At 41.4% G+C, this 19123-nt stretch overlaps 1 protein-coding gene across 1 annotated transcript in view; it reads right to left on the bottom strand.

The window, feature by feature from the left end:
* Positions 1-19123, bottom strand: part of GPD1L (glycerol-3-phosphate dehydrogenase 1 like) — a 49357-nt gene that overhangs the window by 16594 nt on the left and 13640 nt on the right. Inside the window, exon 5 of the mRNA XM_068236223.1 lies at positions 11716-11828. Coding sequence (XP_068092324.1) covers positions 11716-11828 — 113 coding nt within the window. The remainder of the gene's footprint in view (positions 1-11715; positions 11829-19123) is intronic.

The raw sequence follows: 19123 nt of genomic DNA, 5'->3' as shown, positions 1-19123 counted from the left end.
AGCACCCGGCTGTCATCGGCTCACCTCCTTGTGTGCTGTAAGCAGAGTTGTGCAGAGACGTGCCTGCCGTGCATTCTGTCATCACTCCCCACCCGGCTATTTTTTTCATGCCACCCGATTGGAAAAAATTCTGGGGAGAATACTGAACTCATTATGTATTTGTACTTGTATTGCTGGATGTCATGATTGTATAGTGTCTAACTTCTCAAGTAGCCTTGTTCCCCAATCTTTGTTTTTTTTACTATGTACAGCGTTACGAAAGATATCAGCACTATATAAATAAAAAATAAATTCGAATAAAAAAGGACCAATCAAACTAAGCCCAGGTGAGATCTGATTGGTACATTTTAAAGCGGCATAAAGTTGCATAATTCTTAACTCCGCACTTCATTTATCATCCCTGCTAATTGCTTCTCATCACTGGGGAGGGCAGTTCTTGAATAAGATGACCTTCAAAAATGTTGGGAATTATTTCTGCACGGTTTGTCTGTGAAGAGTAGAAGCTGTATTTCCAAAGTGCCAGGCAGCCAACCTCACTAGTCATGGCTTTGAAGGGAGCGACTTCCTATACCCATGATCACAAGGAATTTATAGAGAGGGCTTTTTTTTTCACTCTATTTTAAGATGAGAATAAAAATTGTATTCAATTACCAAAATTTCTGTGGCTGTACTTCCTGTTTTGGCAGGAAAACCGTAATATATAACTGTGAATAGGCCCCTTCAATTACCACAGGATGGCTAGAAGAAGTGTGAACTCAACACTGGTCAGATAACAGCCACCTCCTCACCTTTGCCACATCTCTTTCCAGTTGCCTTCCAACAATTGACATCCACCTGTGCTACCTGAGTGACAACTGACTGACAAAAAAAGCTGCTCTGAATACTATTATTGTAAAGCATTCATGGAAATGTTCAGGCTAGCTAAGAAAAGAAAAAAAAAAAAAAGATCTACTTACCCGAGGCTTCCTCCAGCCCCTGGCAGATGCCTTGTCCCACACCGCAGCTCTGCTCTCAACCACTGCTGCGCTTGGGCAGTACACTCCAGACAATGTGGACTTTGATAGCAGCGCTCGCGCAGGCACAGTAGAGGACGACCTGACACTGAAGGGGACCGGGAGCCAGAGGCTGAGAACAGAGCTGCAGCGTGGGACATAGCGGCTGCCAGGTGCTGGAGGAAGCCCCGGGTAAGTACTAGATCTTTAAAAAAATTGTAATGTGATTGATGGTCCAGACTTTTTTCCTCGTTCTCTATGAAGAGCAGTAGCAATAGGCCATGATTCATTAACTCCACCATGGACAGCATGCAGTTCTCAAAGGTTTAGGAAAACTAACAACTGTTGAGCAACAGTGATTAGCGGATGGGAGATGCCCTAGCTGCAGGTTGCTTAAGGTTCCTGACCGCCCTTGAACTAATTCCATATTCATCCGGCACATGAAAACAATTCATGTCTAATGTGCCCATTATTCAAAAATCTGCAAGACTGTTAAATGATCATATTGGCTTAGTTAGATAGTTAAAAATGTAGCAGCTAATCACAACCATTTCAGCCCGCAGGGATTTTTCACCTTATGCATCAGAGCAATCTTCACATCCCATTCATTCACTAATAACTTTGTCACTACTTATCACAAATTATTGATCTATATCTTCTTTTTTCCACCACTAATTAGGCTTTCTTTGGGTGGTACATTTTGCTAAGAATAATTTTTTTATAAATACATTTTAACATGAATATTAAGAAAAAATAAAAATTATTATTTCTCAGTTTTCAGCCATTTTAGCTTTAAAATAATACATGCTACCATAATTAAAACCTATGTATTTTATTTGCCTGTTTGTCTCGGTTATTACACCATTTAAATGTTGTCCCTATCACAATGTATGACGCCAATATTTTATTTGGAAATAAAGGTGCATTTTTTCAGTTTTGCGCCCCTCACTATTTACAAGCTTATAATTTAAAAAAATGTTCGTAGTATACCCCCTTCACATGCATTTTTTTTTTTAGAAAAACTGCGGTCTCTGATTAGAAACAGTCGTTTTTTCTGCTGGCAACTTAGATCGGTGAACTGTTTTCCCGTTCCCTGACCCCAGGGCTACCGGGGGACAGCACGGGGACACACCGAAGCGCGCCTCTGCAGCAGAGCAGCCGCCTGGACGTGAGGATCACGTCCGGGCAGCTGAAATCGTTAAAGAGGCACAGCATCAACATATAGTAGAATGTAATGCATTATTCAGGATACCCAGTTTTAAACCAATCACCCTGGTTTTAGCATCTGAAACACTTCCTACCCTATATAATAACTTCCCTGTCCCTATGTCCGTGCGTTGTGCCTGATGCGCATGCGTGGCGTGCGGCCATGGACGGGTTTCGGGAGCAGTCGGGACAGGTTCGCGCGTTGGGTGGGCGCACACGCAGCACGCATCTATTGCCATAGCGCCATTATTTAACAGGCAGGCCTTTTTACTAGTATGCATATACAGTATTTCTGTATATCGGTATATAACCCCATATGTAACCCCTATGATGTCACACAGCACTCTGCCCCAGTGCACTCTGGGAGACCAGGTGGTTCTACTCACTTCAGCACGCCTGACAAACAAACATTCCACACCTATGATACATTTTAGAACTTAAATTTTGGAGAGAAAAACGTTTGCAACAGGCAAACAAACAATGACTAAATGATTCATAGAGTAATGTAAAAAAGTAAGCTATTTTAATGAAAGTTACATTCAGTTAATTTCCTCTTTAAAAACATATGCAATAAATTATTCCTTTCGTCCACTACTTGTGTCAACCATAAATCCATTACAAATAATAGTAGAAATACAAATATAAAGACGTGAAAGCGCTCTCACATTTCTTGTATAAAATATTCAAGAAGGAAAGATTACTGGTTTATTTTATTACAGAGACAAAGCGATCACTGCTTGTGATGCGTCCCTAAGATCATAAAACCATATTAACAAGCTCCCACGGTTTACGAGGACACACTGGGCAGCCAACCTTGATTAAAAACAAAGTAAAAGGCAAATGAAGCAGCTAAGTGTTTTTCATGGACCCCACAGCTATACTAACTTAGCAGTGATCAGCTTGGTTTTACACTATATTAAAAACACGCATTCTGTTCATTAAGTAGGGTAATTAATCTTGAGTTGTGTTTGCTGTTCTAGCCTCATATTATCAACACATTAAAATTCTGTTTGTCTTCTTCTTACATAACATGCAAGCAATTAAAACACATTTTGCAGTGATCAAAGACTGTTTCTGGACCAAGTGCAAATATGGATATCAAAGGTGTGCATTCACTGACATTATGGCACATGAATGCAAAGCAGCAAAGTATCTTTTGAAGAACAGTCGTGTGTGTGTGTGGTGTGTGGTGTGGTGTGTGTGTGGTGTGGTGTGTGTGTGAACACAAGTCTTAGCATCACACATGCTAGGTCGTTGCATCCTCTATAATAAAACCCTACTGTCACTGTGTCCAGCAGCTGTCCCTGTGTCCCTGGTTTTTTGCTGGACAGCTGGACGGGACCAAGGAGCGAGGTGAGTGGGTAGGCGAGGCGGCCGGGTGCGCGCGTGGCGGTTGCGTGCACACATGCGCACTGCCTGCCACCAGCGGCGGTAGAAAAAAGACCTAAAGCCCATTTTTAAACGGGCTTAGGTCCACTAGTGGTAATGATAAAAGACCAAGTAAAATAAGGAAGCAACGAATTGACGTCTTATCTCTGAAGTTTCCAATGGCAAGGACACAAGCTGCATTCAAATGAAGCAAAAGCAATATCTGTATTGAGCACTGGGCCACAAGCTACAATATAAATGCCCTTTTAAGAAATGGGTGGCCAGTGCAGCAGAGCACAGCACTATGAAATACAAGAACGGATTATCATCAGTAGATAAGGTAAAAATGTTATGCCTAATTAAACTGAAGCTCTGCAGCCATTTAAATACAATTTATGGTCTTAAAGAGGAACTGTAACGACAAAACGGCCCCTGGGGGGTACTCACCTCGGGTGGGGGAAGCCTCAGGATCCTAATGAGGCTTCCCACGCCGTCCTGCGTCCCTCGGGGGTCTCGCTGTAGCCCTCCGTACAGCCGTGACGCAATATTTACCTTCCTGGCTCCTGCGCAGGCGCTCTGATGGCTGTCGGCGCCGAAGTAGGCGGAAATACGCGATCGCCGTCGGGTACTGCTCTACTGCGCAGGCGCAAGTTTCCGGCGCCTGTGCAGTAGAGCGGACCCGACGGAGATCGGGTATTTCCGTCTATTTCCGTGCCGAAAGTCGCCACAGCGCCCCCGCTGGAGCCAGCAAAGGTAAATATTGAAGCTACAGTCGGCTCTGTCGCCGGCTGTTCGGAGGGCTGCAGCGAGACCCCCGTGGGACAGAGGACGGCGTGGGAAGCCTCATTAGGATCCGGAGGCTTCCCCCACCCGAGGTGAGTACCCCCCAGGGGAGGTTTTTGTTGTTACAGAGTCTCTTTAAAATGAATGTGCTGGATATAACTTTACATTTTTATTAATCATACAGTAGAGTCGGTTTTTTTTGGGACTGACGGGGATCGACTGATATTGGACAAGTGTGCTTTCTGGTTGCTGGAGTCTTAATTTTAAAAATAGGCCAAGCAAATGCAGTACCATACCCCACGCTATACGAGCGATGTGATAACAGCGCAGGAGATTTGGGAGCAGCTGGCACCACCATAGGCTGTAATAGGAATTACGGCTATAGCAGCGCACAGTCAGTAACTTCGGTGCCATCAGAAGACGGAGCTGAAGTTGCTTTTAAAAACACTGTAATTTGGCTTCCAGCAATAGCTGGATGCCGAATTACGTCATTCCCCACTATCCACATGGACCGAGAGGAGGAATAGTATTTAAAGGGATCCTAAACTGAGAAGGATATGGATTTTTCCTTTTAAAATAATACCAGTTGCCTGACTCTCCTGCTGATCCTGTGTCTCTAATACTTTCAACCACAGCCCCTGAACAAGCATGCAGATCAGGTGCTCTGACTGAAGTCAGACTGTTTTAGATGCATGCTTGTTTCAGGTCTGTGATTCAGCCTCTATTGCAGCTAAAAAAAAAAACAAAAAAAACAACAACAACAAAAAAAAAAAACAACCAGCCGGACTGCCAGGCAACGTGTGTGTGTGGTGTGTTACATACACACACACACACACACACACACACACACACACACACACACACACACACACACACACACACACACACACACACACACACACACACACACACACACACACACACAATGAGACCAGCCGGACTGCCAGGCAATGTGTGTGTGCGCGTGTGTGTGTGTGTGTGTGTGTGTGTGTTACATATACACACACACACACACACACACCATGAGACCAGCCGGACTGCCAGGCAATATGTGTGTGTGTGTGTGTGTGTGTGTGTGTGTGTGTGTGTGTGTGTGTGTGTGTGTGTGTGTGTGACATATATATATACACACACACACACACACACACACACACACACACACACACACACACACACACACACACACACACACACACACACACACACACACGAACTCTGTATTAAATGTTGAAATACAGCATTTGAAAGTACTGTATATCCTCATAAGTCATCTCTGATATTTGAACCTCTTAAGCTGGAATTTTCTATTGACTCAAGTATAAGTCTACCCAGCAAGTTAATGGCTGCACTTGGGGACCAGGAGGGGGTTAATGACTGCACTGCATACAGTATTGCAGCCATTAACCCCCTCCTGTCCCTAAAGTGCAGCCAATAACTCCTCCAAGACCCCAAGTGCAACACTTATTCAATCCCCTTCCTGCAGCACAGTAGGTCCCCCCTGCCCCTTTCTTGTTAATGGTTGTGGCCAGGACTTTCAGACTGGTGCTTTGTTGGCATTTCCTTTATCAAGAAAGTGTCACTTACCACTGGGTAAATTGCAGCAAATTGGAATGCTAAGAAAATAAACATGGCAGCCTCCATATCCCTTCCACTTCAGTTGAACTTTAACTACTACGTATTGAAGAAAATCACTACAGGTCTCATTGACCTCTTAGCTAGTTTTGATGAAAATAGAGCTACTAATTGTGCTTAAAGAGGAACTTTACAGAATATATTTAGTTTAAGTTTGTTTAGTTTACAGAAAAGACGCCTCAGAGGCGATCTAATTAAAATGTATAAATACATCAGAGGGCAATATAAAAGCTTGGCAGATGAGCTTTTTGTCTCTAGGCTTTCACTAAGTACTAGAGGACAGGATCTGCGCATGGAGAAAATAATGTTTTTGACATTTATTTAGGAAAGGGTTCTTTACAGTAAGAGTGATTAAGATGTGGAATGCATTGCCACAGGAAGTAGTTATGGCAAATTCTAGATCTGCATTTAAAAGGGGGCTTAGATGCTTTTCTTGCGTTGAAAGACATCCATGGCTATAATTACTAGGTAATGCCTAATGATGTTGATCCAGGGATTTTATCTGATTGCCATCTGGAGTCGGGAAGGAATGGTTTCCCTTTTGGGGCTAATTGGACCGTGCTTTGTACGCGTTTTTGCCTTCCTCTGGAACAACAGGGGTATGTGAGGGGGTGGGCTGGTGTTGTACTTTATTTTCTGGTTAAATTCGATGGATGGATGTCTTTTTTCAACCCAAATAACTATGTAACTATAGTTATAAATTATTATTGTAAAACATTTATCAATTTTAAGTAATGTTGTTAGTGTTTGCCAGTTGTAAATGATAAACCTAATCAGTTTGTTTCATTTTTGGAGAACGTCACTAGCTGGAAGTTTTCTGCTTTACCGTAATGCTTAGTGAATTGAGCCCATTTGTGGGAGGCTAGTGGGAAATCCGGGTTGACCAGCTTTCCTGCAGCTGGTAGGAAAGCAATTTAACAACTTGCTGGAAGTGCCTGCTGAGGTCTAAATCCAGTCACCACAGAACCGAGAGCCCCATGTGTCTCTAGAGGCATTGCTGGAAGTCCAGTCAGCCATTCACCAGAACCTAATTCAGCTTTAGGCTACGGTGCACTTTCTGGCTAATTCACATTGGAGCATTGAGCTACATGCCCTAGAAAAACAGGATCCCAACACAATAGAGGGAAAAGTCACACTGGGGCTGATACACAAAGCTTTTCTGTTGAATTTCCCACATTATTAAAGTGCACCTGCTGCGATGTGGCATGAGATAACATGTATTGCACTGTACATACATATGTTTAATAACAGGCTGTTTATCTTATTTTTATTTTGCTACCTGAAATTAATTTTCAGGCATGGAAGTGATGGCTTCTTTTATGGTGCCTTGTCGGGAATATAGTAAACCTCACTGATAAACTGCAGCCATAAAAGTTTTCCTGTAAGAATAGAACTTCCCAGGGCAGGGGAAAGTGATATAAAAAAGGTCATTAATTCATGTATTTTAACTCTGGGACTCTTAATAGACTGCAATTGAGCAGAAACAATAAAATGTTCAATCTAGCATTTCTAGCACTATACAGTACTCTGAATTTTGTTTTAGAAAAGCATAAAGATTCTACAGGGCAAAAAAATTTTTCTTAATATACCGGTGGTTGGCATCAGCAATTAAAAAAAAAAAAAAAAAAAAATTCTGCTTGAAGTTGAGACAACTATCCAACTACTGTAACTGGAAGGTGCATCTGTAAATACCTAATCAGGTGGTAGCATTATCTAATTCATCAAGCAATCCATCATCCAATCAAGACACACACACGCGGTTAAGCATAGCAGACATTTCACTGAAGGTGCAAGGAGCAGACCTATGCTGTTATGCTGCATTCTTTCCTCTGGCTTAGCAAAGAGAGGGATAGATTACTACAGCTGAAAGGTAATCATTTTCACTTGTTGACACAGAGATTTTAGAATGAGCTGGATGGAAAATCTGTGTGTGGGGCCAACCTCTAGCAGCAAGGGTTTATCACCAACTACAGAAGCCTAAGCAGCAACAGCCTATTACAAGCTAAGCACAATCAATGCTCAATACAAATCAGGGATCAAAATCTATACGGCCACCTTTTGGATGTAATGCTGCTCCCATGTAGGCAGCCACTTTATTAGTACACTGTAGGCTGCATATGATAACAGTAAATTATGCAGCACTCAGGTCTTCCGTAAACAAGAGCAGTCAACTGCTCAGCTGTGCAAACACTCTGCAAGCTGCACATGCTCAAATTCATGGCTGACCACAAAACACTCTCTCCACAGGTACGTTCCTTCTACACTTTTCAGTGTATGGAGGCATATACAGCACCAGCATACAAGCACCAGCATGTAAAAGCTGACAACTGAATGGATACTGCAGTGAAAGTGAGGTTTGCTTACAGAGCCAAGTACACAATTTAGATTGAGTTTTGTATTCTGAAGCAGCAGTTCAGGATGGTCTCTAGCAACAATGTAGTGTGTGTATATAAAGATGTCCCCTGATGTCCATGGTCTTCCCGATTTGTCTACTTAAAGCAGTATTGTCACCATAAAAATCAAATTTCAACAGCAACTGGTCTGAGTGTATTAAGTGATAAAGATGCTAATCCTGCATTCAAAACTTTTTTCTGCTGTTATGGTTTGGAGTTATTACATACTATAGGAGAACTGGCCCTAGTGCCAAACAGTGCCAAAAAGTTAAATGCTGGGAGTTCTTTTTATCTATAATATATTCCTCCTCTTCCATTTATTTCCCTGCCTAGCTGATCACGTGTGTTTACAAGCAAGGCTGAGGTGACTCAGTGATTGGAAGTGTAAATAAAAAAAAAAAAAAAAAAAAAGACTCTGGGAGGAGGGCAGCTAATGATTACACAATGAGCAAGAGAAAGGAGGGGGAAAACAAGAGTCAGGGAGGATATGATGTCAGCATTAGCTTGGCAAGATGGCCACTGCCTAGAATAGGATTTTCTGCCTTTCCTTTGTAAAATTCACAGGAATCATTACGTGGATAGCACAATACATCTGTTCTGTAAGTAGAAGTAGTATATATATATATATATATATATATATATATATATATATATATATATATATATATATATATATATATATATATATATATATATATATATATATATATATATATATATATATATATATATATATTTATATTATTATTATTATTATTATTATTTAGTATTTATATAGCGCCAACATATTACGCAGCGCTGTACAGTGTATATATATATATATCTTGTCACTATCTATATCTATCTATATCTATATCTATATCTATATCTATATCTATATCTATATATATATATATATATATATATATATATATATATATGTTTTTTATTTCTAGGTTAGCAAGGGTGTTGCTTGTTCTTAAAAAAAAAAAAAGTTGTCCAAATACAACTGTAGCTCCCATTGTGGTACTCTTCCAGCTCATTGTCCTTTTGCACCCCCTCCACCACCCCACCCCTTTTACAGAACAAACTGCACAACCAGTACATCTGTACATCAGTTACCAGCATTCCTAAACTATGACAAACAGAGAGAATGAAAAGCAAACACAGGCTCTTCAACTTTATTTTTTATTCTCATTTGGTCAGATTTAAAGCAAACCTGAACTCTTGGGATCACACAGTGGCTACATATGTCTACTGGAGGCACACAGTGGCTGCATGTGGGATGGTTCATATGGACAGTTCTGCGATGGTAAACAATGGCCTTGGTCATTTAACACTGTCCATTCAGGTGAATGGACAGCAGTCGATATGATCACTTACCAGTGTTTACTGTCTGCACAAAACCCACGTTTTCATCACAATTTTCGTCATTGTCTGCCCATCGCTTAGCCGATCCTGGAAGCAGCATGTTGCTTCCAGGATTGTTTACCGCCACCCTTCCGGGTCCTCTGCTGGAATGAAAAATTGCGCGCACCAGGAAAGCCAACAAATGCTTTTCTGCAAGCTTGCAAAAAAGCATTTGAAATAAGGAGTCGGCCTGCCATGGGTGGCTGGTTCAGACGTACATCTGAACCAGCCCTAAGTCTATTGGGGGCACAAGGTGGTTGCATTTGTTGATTGGGGCTTCTGAGTTTACCTGCTAACAGAGGTGTTTGCAGTGCCGTAGCATTAGGGGGCGCAGAGGTAGCAATCGCACCGGGGCCCCTGGATCAGAGGGGCCCAACTTCATCCATCCTTTTTGCTTTTTATTGATGCTACTCTGGTAATGAACTCCTCTATATGTGCATTGCATAGTGGTTATCCTTAACCAACTGTTTCCTTACTTTGATTACACCTCTCTGACAATGCAGCTGTGCTTGATAGGTTATGGGGCTCCATATCAATAGAGTGCATAGGGCCCCATGTCAAACTCGCACTGCTCCCCCCCCCCCCAAAAAAAAAAAACAACCTTAAAAATATGTGGCCAGGGAGTGGACTTCTGACTCCTCCCTACCCCCCTCCCCATCCAAAATTCTGGGTATCTAGATGTTTAGGTTGTGCAGGCTTCTCGGGAGGTTCCAGCTTTTCTACCCCCCAGGCAGCGAGCTGAGAGATTGGAACAAAAGAGGCTTCCCTTGCAGCCATTTAACCCCCTAGGTTCCTGTTTGAAGATGTGCAGGAGCTAGTGGGAAAGTCTCCTAAGCAGGGCATGTGTAATGTCTCCTGGAAATTATTCTAAGGTGTGGCAATTAGATAAAATATTAAGAAAGACAGAATAGACCGATTCAGAGCAAGCAAACATGTACATCTAAAGAGATGTTGGGATGCCTCTTACTGTTGTAATGCCCTTACTGCATGGAACAGCTTGTATTAACAGAGACACTGTTCTGCTATTACCAAATAGGTTTTTGTCAATGGGCTTTAGTAAATTACCGAACTTCTACCACACCTGTGAACATTTTTATGAATTAGCACACAAAAGTCTGAAATACCGAATGCGGTATTTTACCGTCCACATTCCTTTAATTGCACAGCCTTTTATGAATCGAGGCCAAAGTGTCACAGTGGTGGGGATGGATGTTGCTATACATTTTTGAAATAATTGATCATAGACCTACAGATAAGTATGTATCATCTCATGTAATAAGTCATATAATGTCAACAGCAAAACACTCTTACGTGTATCACAATAGGGAACACATATCTTGTTGCCTGAAAAGTTGTTAAAGAAAACCTGTACCGAAAAAAGTTCCCCTGGGGGGTACTCACCTCAGTAGGGGGAAGCCTCTGGACGCCATTGAGGCTTCCCCCGTCCTCCTGTGTCCCATGGCGGTCTCGCTGCAGCCCCTGGAACGCACAGTCGACAATTTGTCGCGCTGTGCAATATTTACCTTTTCTGGCTCCAGCGGGGGCGCTGTTGCGGCTCTTCTGACGGAGATAGGCGGAAATAGCCGATCTCCGTCGGGTCCGCTCTACTGCGCAGGCGCAGGAGACTTGTGCCTGCGCAGTAGAGCGGCCCGACAGAGATCGTCTATTTTTGCCCATCTCCGTGGGAAGAGCGGACACTGCGCCTGCGCTGGAGCCAAAAGGTAAATATTTACATTGTCGCCGCTCCGGGAGGATTTTCGCCGCCGCTGTGGGACCGAGGAGGACGGGGGAAGCCTCAATAGGATCCGGAGGCTTCCCCCACCCGAGGTGAGTACCCCCCAGGGGAGTTTTTTTCATTACAGATTTTCTATAAGCTAGCCTTCTCTGTACAGAATCAGCACATATAAAACCAACTAAAAACTGTTATAAGTAAACTAAATATCTGAAATTACCTTTAAGGCACCACAAAGTTCTACAGTATCAGCATCATCCACTACAGTTATACGGAAATTTGGTGTCTGCAGAAGTTCTTTAAACAGAAGGCCGTGCTCAAGTACTTTGCTGCCTGGTAAAAAAAAATAAAGATAAAAACACTTTCAAAAAATAATTCAGAACAAACACATCCCAACAATTACACAGTATGAGTTACCCTCTGTGCATTTATTAGTAGATGGTGTTCTCACTATTTAGCTAGCAAGTGTTTTCATATCTGGAAAACTCAAGTGTGCCACCTACTGGTCAAATGCGCTTTGAAATTAGTGTATGGAAAATTCTTTCCTTTCAAAAAGTTTACAGAAACTATAAAAGGTTTTTTTTAGCAAATTATTACTAATGAAATATTCCCATGCCACATCCAATAATACACCAGCATACCATCATCTATGCTGTCTTAAATGTGCACCAATAACAAGCTGGATAGTCCTCCTTAACCTGGAGGACTGAACATGCTCGATTTCCATAAAGAATTTTACATTTGAAATTGTCAGACATGATGATATTTTGACAATTAGTCTCAATGAATCGTAAATGAGTTTAGAGCTAGAGAAGGAAGCAATGTTAAAGTCTTAACTTATGGTACTAATGGGGATGCTGTGATGAACTGTGTTCACATGAAAACATTTTTGGAACTGTTCCTGAGCTCATGCAGTGATTTCCACCACAGGGATGTAACAGCCTCCTACAAAAATCTTTCTTCAGATCAATTAAGCAAGGATGTGACAAATGAAAAATTTGAATCAACATGAAATTACAAAAGTGAGCAACATATTTGCATTGCTCCAGCTACAGCAAAAACAGAGAAGAATTTATGGAAAGTATAAGTACACATCCTTTTACTTGTAATGCCATCTTAGGCTATTGAATGCCTCCTTACCTGGTGGAGGGAGTGAGACGCTGACTGTAGTCAATGGCGTCAATTCACCAGAGGTTACCAACCCATTTATCTCTTGGGAGGTAATTTACCTCCTGTGATATCTCCAAATAGCAATTCTCCAGAAGTATAGGGGAAAATATTGACAGAGAGAAATGCAAGAGATAAATGTGAGATAAGTATGAGATAAATAAGTGATAGTTAGTAGTTAGTTTTTCTCCAAATCACAATTCACCAGGGAAGAAAGGGTGTGTGGCCATTCGTTATTTTTTCATCTCTTTATCCCCTGAACGAACCTGGAGATATCGTGGTTTTCACACAGCAGCTGCTGCTGTGGAAGATGGAGCCTTTTGAGCTTACTCTGTTAGGCCTGGGGCACACCAAAAACCGCTAGCAGATCCGCAAAATGCTAGCAGATTTTGAAACGCTTTTTCTTCTTTTTCAGCAGCGTTTCAGCTATCGTTTTGCGGTTTTGTGTAGCGTTTTTGGTGTAGTAGATTTCATGTATTGTTACAGTAAAGCTGTTACTGAACAGCTACTGTAACAAAAACCGCCTGGCAAACCGCTCTGAAGTGCCATTTTTCAGAGCGGTTTGCGGTTTTCCTATACTTAACATTGAGGCAGAAACGCCTCCGCAATCCAAAATCTGCAGCAGCCCAGAAGTATGCGTTTCTGCAAAACGCCTCCCGCTCTGGTGTGCACCAGCCCATTGAAATACATTACCCAAGAGTATCCGCAGCCACAAGCGAATCGCAAAACGCAGCCGAACCGCTCTGATGTGCACTAGGCCTTAGAGCTTGCTTCTATTATGAGGAGACAAAGGCGCAGGAGGAGGGTCTGTTTAATCGCCCCTCGTATTTTTCGTGAGAGAACAGTTCTTGATAATTTTACTGAGACAGAGGTGGTGAAGAAGTTCAGACTCACTCGTGATATGATTTATGATATGATCCGGCAGTAAAAGGCGGGATTACTCTGGTCACGTAGTGGTAAAAATCCGCCTCCTACCCACAATGCTTCACTTTCAAGCTCACAGAGAGGAAAAGTATCCCATGTAAATCATTAATACCGATTACCTAACTCTCTGCTTTCTCACACTTTCCTCATGCATATCTCTCCATTATCCCCTGCTATCGAACATTTTTCTCTCTGTCCTCTCACACTGGTGAATTGACTCCAGAGTGTTAAAATACCTCATGAGATAAACTACCTACCTTTTTTCTCTTAGTAAATCCTCTCTGGTGAATTGACGCCAATGATAGCCATTAATCTTCCTGCTCAAAATCACATGCAAAGTTGTGCTACATCTCCCCCTACTGGCCACTGACAAACTCCAAATGACAGCCAACAGTCCACTATTTACAAGCAACTCGACAACCTTTCATGCATACAAAGTTGTCTCAATATACTGCACTGTTTTTGTTGTTACAGTATTGTATAAACGGTTGTAAGGAGTTTAATGCCTGGTACACACCATGCAATTTTCCCATCAGAGCGACAGGAAACTTCCAATTGTTTGCTAATTTCCAGCTTATCCTATCTGCTTCCAATCAAGAAAGGGATAGATTTTGTAAAGTACTGATCTCAAAATCGATCCTTTTCTCGACCAAAAGAAGATGGGAAATGCTGGAAATTATCGAACAATGGTTAGTTTCCCGTTGACCTGACGTAAAAATGATATAGTGTGTACCAGCCTTAAAGGAATCATCAGGCAAATAAACACTTTTCCCCCTCTACTTACCTCCAGCCCCTTGCAGCTGACATGTCACTCGCCGCAGCTCCACTCTCAGCCACCGGCCCGGGGTCCCCACCAGTGCACAGGTCGACTTCGAGGTTGCCGCTGCCCGTGGTCCGGACTGTGCAGCGCAGATGCAGAACTACTGCGCAGTACAGTTCGGAAAATGTGGACTTGATTGACAGCGGCGCTCATGCAGGCGCAGTAGAGGACAGCCTGGCGAGACACTGTCAGGGACCCTGAGCTGGCGGCTGAGAGCGGAGCTGAGGTGTGGGACATGACAGCTGCAAGGGGCTGGAGGAAGCCCCAGGTAAGTAGAGGGGCGGGAAGTGTTTGCTTGATGACTCCTTTAAAGGAAGTATCAGCAAATTAACAAAATGAGATATTTCCTTTAAATCGCACCTTTACTGAAAGGGATATGGAGGCTAATATTTGTATTTCCTTTTAAAGTGTAACGGTCAGGCAATTCTTTATTTTTATCTGGTATACAAGTAATAGGAGTGCTAACCAGGCAATCCAAAAGTTAAAAATCACTGTTACTTTTCTTGTTGATAAATGATATTCCACAGTTTACCTGACGCTTATTTGGTACACAAAAAGGAAGTTGCAGGGCATGCTGGGTTGTCCTTTTTTGCTTCTCTACTTCCCCTCAGACTTAACTTATGCAGCCTGATTGGCTGAAGCCTCTTTCCCTCCCGTCTTCCTCTCCCCCACCTCTGTTCCTTTCTGATTGGACAAAAGGTCTCATGCTGAGACAATGCACTTTCGATAGTGAAGGGTGGGCAATTCAGGCAGAGGAGAGTAAGAGAGGAAATTACATCAGGATTGGCTTCAAAATAGCCACAGTTAAATTGGAAATGCTAAGAAGGATTTTCTCTTTTTTTACTCACTTTTTTTACTCACTAAAATAAAAAACATGGACAGTGCAATACATAGGTTATGCAAGTAGTGCAAGCATTTATTTACTTATACTGTATATGTGGGGTTTTTTTCTGAGTTAGTATGGCTGACCGCTCCTCTTTAACCATTTAAGTTACGTCCAGGAGGACATGTGCACTCCCGCACGCTGCAGGCCGCGGATCGTTAGCCCAGGAATCAATCAGGACATGGTGCCCGATGATCGATTCCTCTCCCCTGCAGAAAAAGTGACTGCTTCTCTCGGAAGCCTCCCTTTTTCTGCCTCTTGCGTCCCCCTACGTTCCTCTAAGCGTACATGTTACGCTTAGAGTGACATCATGTAAACAAACTCATGGCTGCCATCTTGTGGGCAAAAAGTAAAACTACATCTAAATGTAAAAAAAAAAAATTAATACATATATATTTACATAAAAAATCCTATTTACATCCCACCCTCCCAAAAATACCCACATAAAATGTTTAATAAAAAAAATAAAAAACACAAAAACATTACATTACATAACATTACAATAAAAAAAATAAAAAAAAAGTAAATATTTACCTAAAGGTCTAAACTTTTTAAATATCAATGTAAAGATGAAATATTTCATTTTTTTTTTAATTAGAAGCTTGTAAATAGTGATGGATGCAAAACTGAAAAAATGCACTTTTATATCCAAATAAAATATTGTCACCATAGATTGTGATAGGGACATAATTTAAACGGTGTAATAACCGGGAAAAATAGTCAAAACAATACGTGGGTTTTAATTATGGAGGCATGTATTTTAAAACTATAATGGCCGAAAACTGAGAAATAATGATTTTTTTCCGTTTTTTCTTATTCTTCCTGTTAAAATGCATTTACAGTAAAGTGGCTCTTAGCAAATTGTACCCCCCCAAAGAAAGCCTAATTGGTGGCGGAAAAAACAAGATGTAGATCAGTTCATTGTGATAAGTATTGATAAAGTTATAGGCTAATAAATGGGAGGTGAACATTGCTCGGATGCATAAAGTGAAAACGACTGAGGGCTGAAGTGGTTAAAACATTGCAGAAGGCCTTGTTCTATTGATCCTCTATCTCGAAAACTCGAAGATCCTGAAAAAGCATGCCAATCAGATGCGTTTCAGGTTGTTTGCGTCAGATGTGTGATTCAGACACTACTGATGTCAGCAGGACAACTAGGCAACTGATATTGTTTAAAGGGAAATAAATATAGCAGAAAAAATATATATGGACAATTGCTCAACAATATATATCAAACCTCCCAGGTGCTAGCACTGGTAATAATAAACCACCCAAAATACAGAACACCAACACCAGTTTAGCTGCACTCATAAGAGAGAACCATTTATTGCACAAAAATATGCTTCACTGTTTGAAAATTTGAGCAAAAAAACCCCCAATAAATATAGGGTATAAATTGCATAAATCTAAAAATGACAAGATCCAATTGGGGCCCCAATACATCTACCTCTGAAGAAGCCCCAAGGGAGGGGTGAAATGCATTAGCGATGGCCGCTGCTGGTGTGCGTCCTGGATGATCTGAATGTTTGGGCAGTTCCCATGTGGCAATTATCCCCTGCTTATTACATCTTATGGCAGCAGAGCACAGTATACAGATAAGTGGAAATAGGCAGTAGCCTGCATACTTATATGAAGTGCTGAGGGAAATACATATTGCATTTCAGCAACCTTCTATGTGAACTGTCTGGAAGGGGCATTACTGCTATCAGCTAACTGGATAAGGAATGGTGTGGCAAGGACTGATGATCACACATACAGTTTGCAATCATGCTGTTTGGTACGTGGTGGAGCTGCCCTTAAGTGATTTTTTCATCTACCAGGTCGTATGCTGCTTTTTATCATTATTATGACAAGTAAACCTTATTGGGACATTGCCTCAGCATTACATTGTTTTTGATGCAGAGATGCTGCTAACCATCTCACATGGACTATATAGGCATAATAGAAGATTGCTTGAATTATACATAGGATTTCCTGGATAGGAACTACTATTTTTTGCATATGCGGTTTTTTTCTATCTAAAAGTGCACTTTACTTCAGAAGAAAGCTTTTTTTGATTAGCTAATCTTGATGAATTGTTGATATCAATCACTGCATTATTTATTGCATCTTCGGATTGAAGTCGTATCCCTGCATATTTATGAGTGAGTGGGTGATGTGAGTGTGGTTTCTCTCTGGTAGATGTATTGGGGCCCCAATTGGATCTTGTCATTTTTAGATTTATGCAATTTATACCCTATATTTATTGGGGGGTTTTTTGCTCAAATTTTCAAACAGTGAAGCATATTTTTGTGCAATAAATGGTTCTCTCTTATGAGTGCAGCTAAACTGGTGTTGGTGTTCTGTATTTTGGGAAATAAATATAGCAGCCTGCATATCCCTCTCAATTCATTTGCACTTTAATGGCCTTTTTCCACTGCAGGAAATTCAATCCAAATCGCTAGGGTTGCTATTTAACATAGGAATTGCACTACTGCGATTCGATTTTCTGTGACGCACAATTGAATTTTGGGGCGATTTTAAGGCCGATTGTACAAAGCAAATGCATTGCAAATGAAAAATCACAATTCGCAAAACACAAAATTGATGAAAAAAAAAAAAAAAAAAAAAAAAAAAAAATCACAGTCACCTGCGTTTGTGATTTGCGATTGCTAGTGGAAGAGAGCCCTTAAACACATTAAAAACAACTCTAAAACATTGTTTATGGTAGATGTCCAAATCCAGAGTTGGCCGACAGTAAATCATTTACCAGGTTTCACTATGTATAACACAGCACAGTCCCAGAACACAACCTGCATGTAAGTAGGGGACCCCCTGTACATAGAACTTATCATAACCCAGGAAATGAAGGAGCTGATGACAGGGGGCATTTATGTAAAGCATACACCCAATTTTTGCTCAGTGAGCTCCACTTATTAACAGGACCTGTTAGTAACAGATTAATTTGTGCTCATTTTACATGACATTTCTTTTATGCATTTGCTAAAAACATATGAAAGGATGGGCGCAATTATATAGCGCGTACCAGGGGAAAAAAAAAAAAAAGGGATACATCAACTACCCAGAACAGGTTTTAATGACCATCATAATATACATATTAATAAACCTGAGTACTTTTTATGGGTGTCACATTATTACCTGATCTTCAAGGCATGAAATTGGATAGCTAGAACATTATGTCTCCTATTTGTCGCATTTCAAGACGTTAGGAAGAGATATCATGAAATTAAACAGGGCAAAGAAGGGCCCCGTGTCTGATGGTGCAGAATACACTCCTTGATTGGGTAGGAATAGCTTTTTATTCTGTCTGCTGGATTATATAGTTTAATGTGCTACAGAATTTCAGCATCTTTCATTATCACATAATTAATTCGTGTAATTCAAATCCTTGAGGCAGGGAACACACTTGCAGGGCCGTTTTCCCCTGCGTTTCCCAGGTTTCCGTCGGGTTTTGCGGTCGCGTCTAACGCGTGCGTTTTTCCGCGTGCGTTTCTGCGTTTGCATGGCATGTAGTGTCATGCAATGTGCGGAAAAAAGCAGAAAACTGTGCGGCTACAAAACGCGGAAAAAAAACGCGAACGCAAACGCGCACAAACGCATGCGACCCAGCGTTTCCCGAGCTAGGCTATTATTTTCAATAGCCTCTAAAATCGTGCGCGTTTTGCCGTTCGCAGCAAAACGCGCAGAAACGCATGTAGTGTGTTCCCTGCCTTAGGGTTATGCTTTAAAGAAAAAGAGGAAATAAAAAAAAATAAAACACCTCTAGCTGTGTGTCTGGAAGCATACATCACCCATATGTGTTTCACAGTACAGTATTAATAAAGTCCGGAATAA

The sequence above is a fragment of the Hyperolius riggenbachi genome, chromosome 5, assembly GCF_040937935.1.
Source record: "Hyperolius riggenbachi isolate aHypRig1 chromosome 5, aHypRig1.pri, whole genome shotgun sequence".
In the NCBI taxonomy this organism is placed as follows: Eukaryota; Metazoa; Chordata; class Amphibia; order Anura; family Hyperoliidae; genus Hyperolius; species Hyperolius riggenbachi.
Note: the sequence above shows the minus strand (reverse complement) of the source record. Positions and strands in the feature narration are given on the sequence as shown.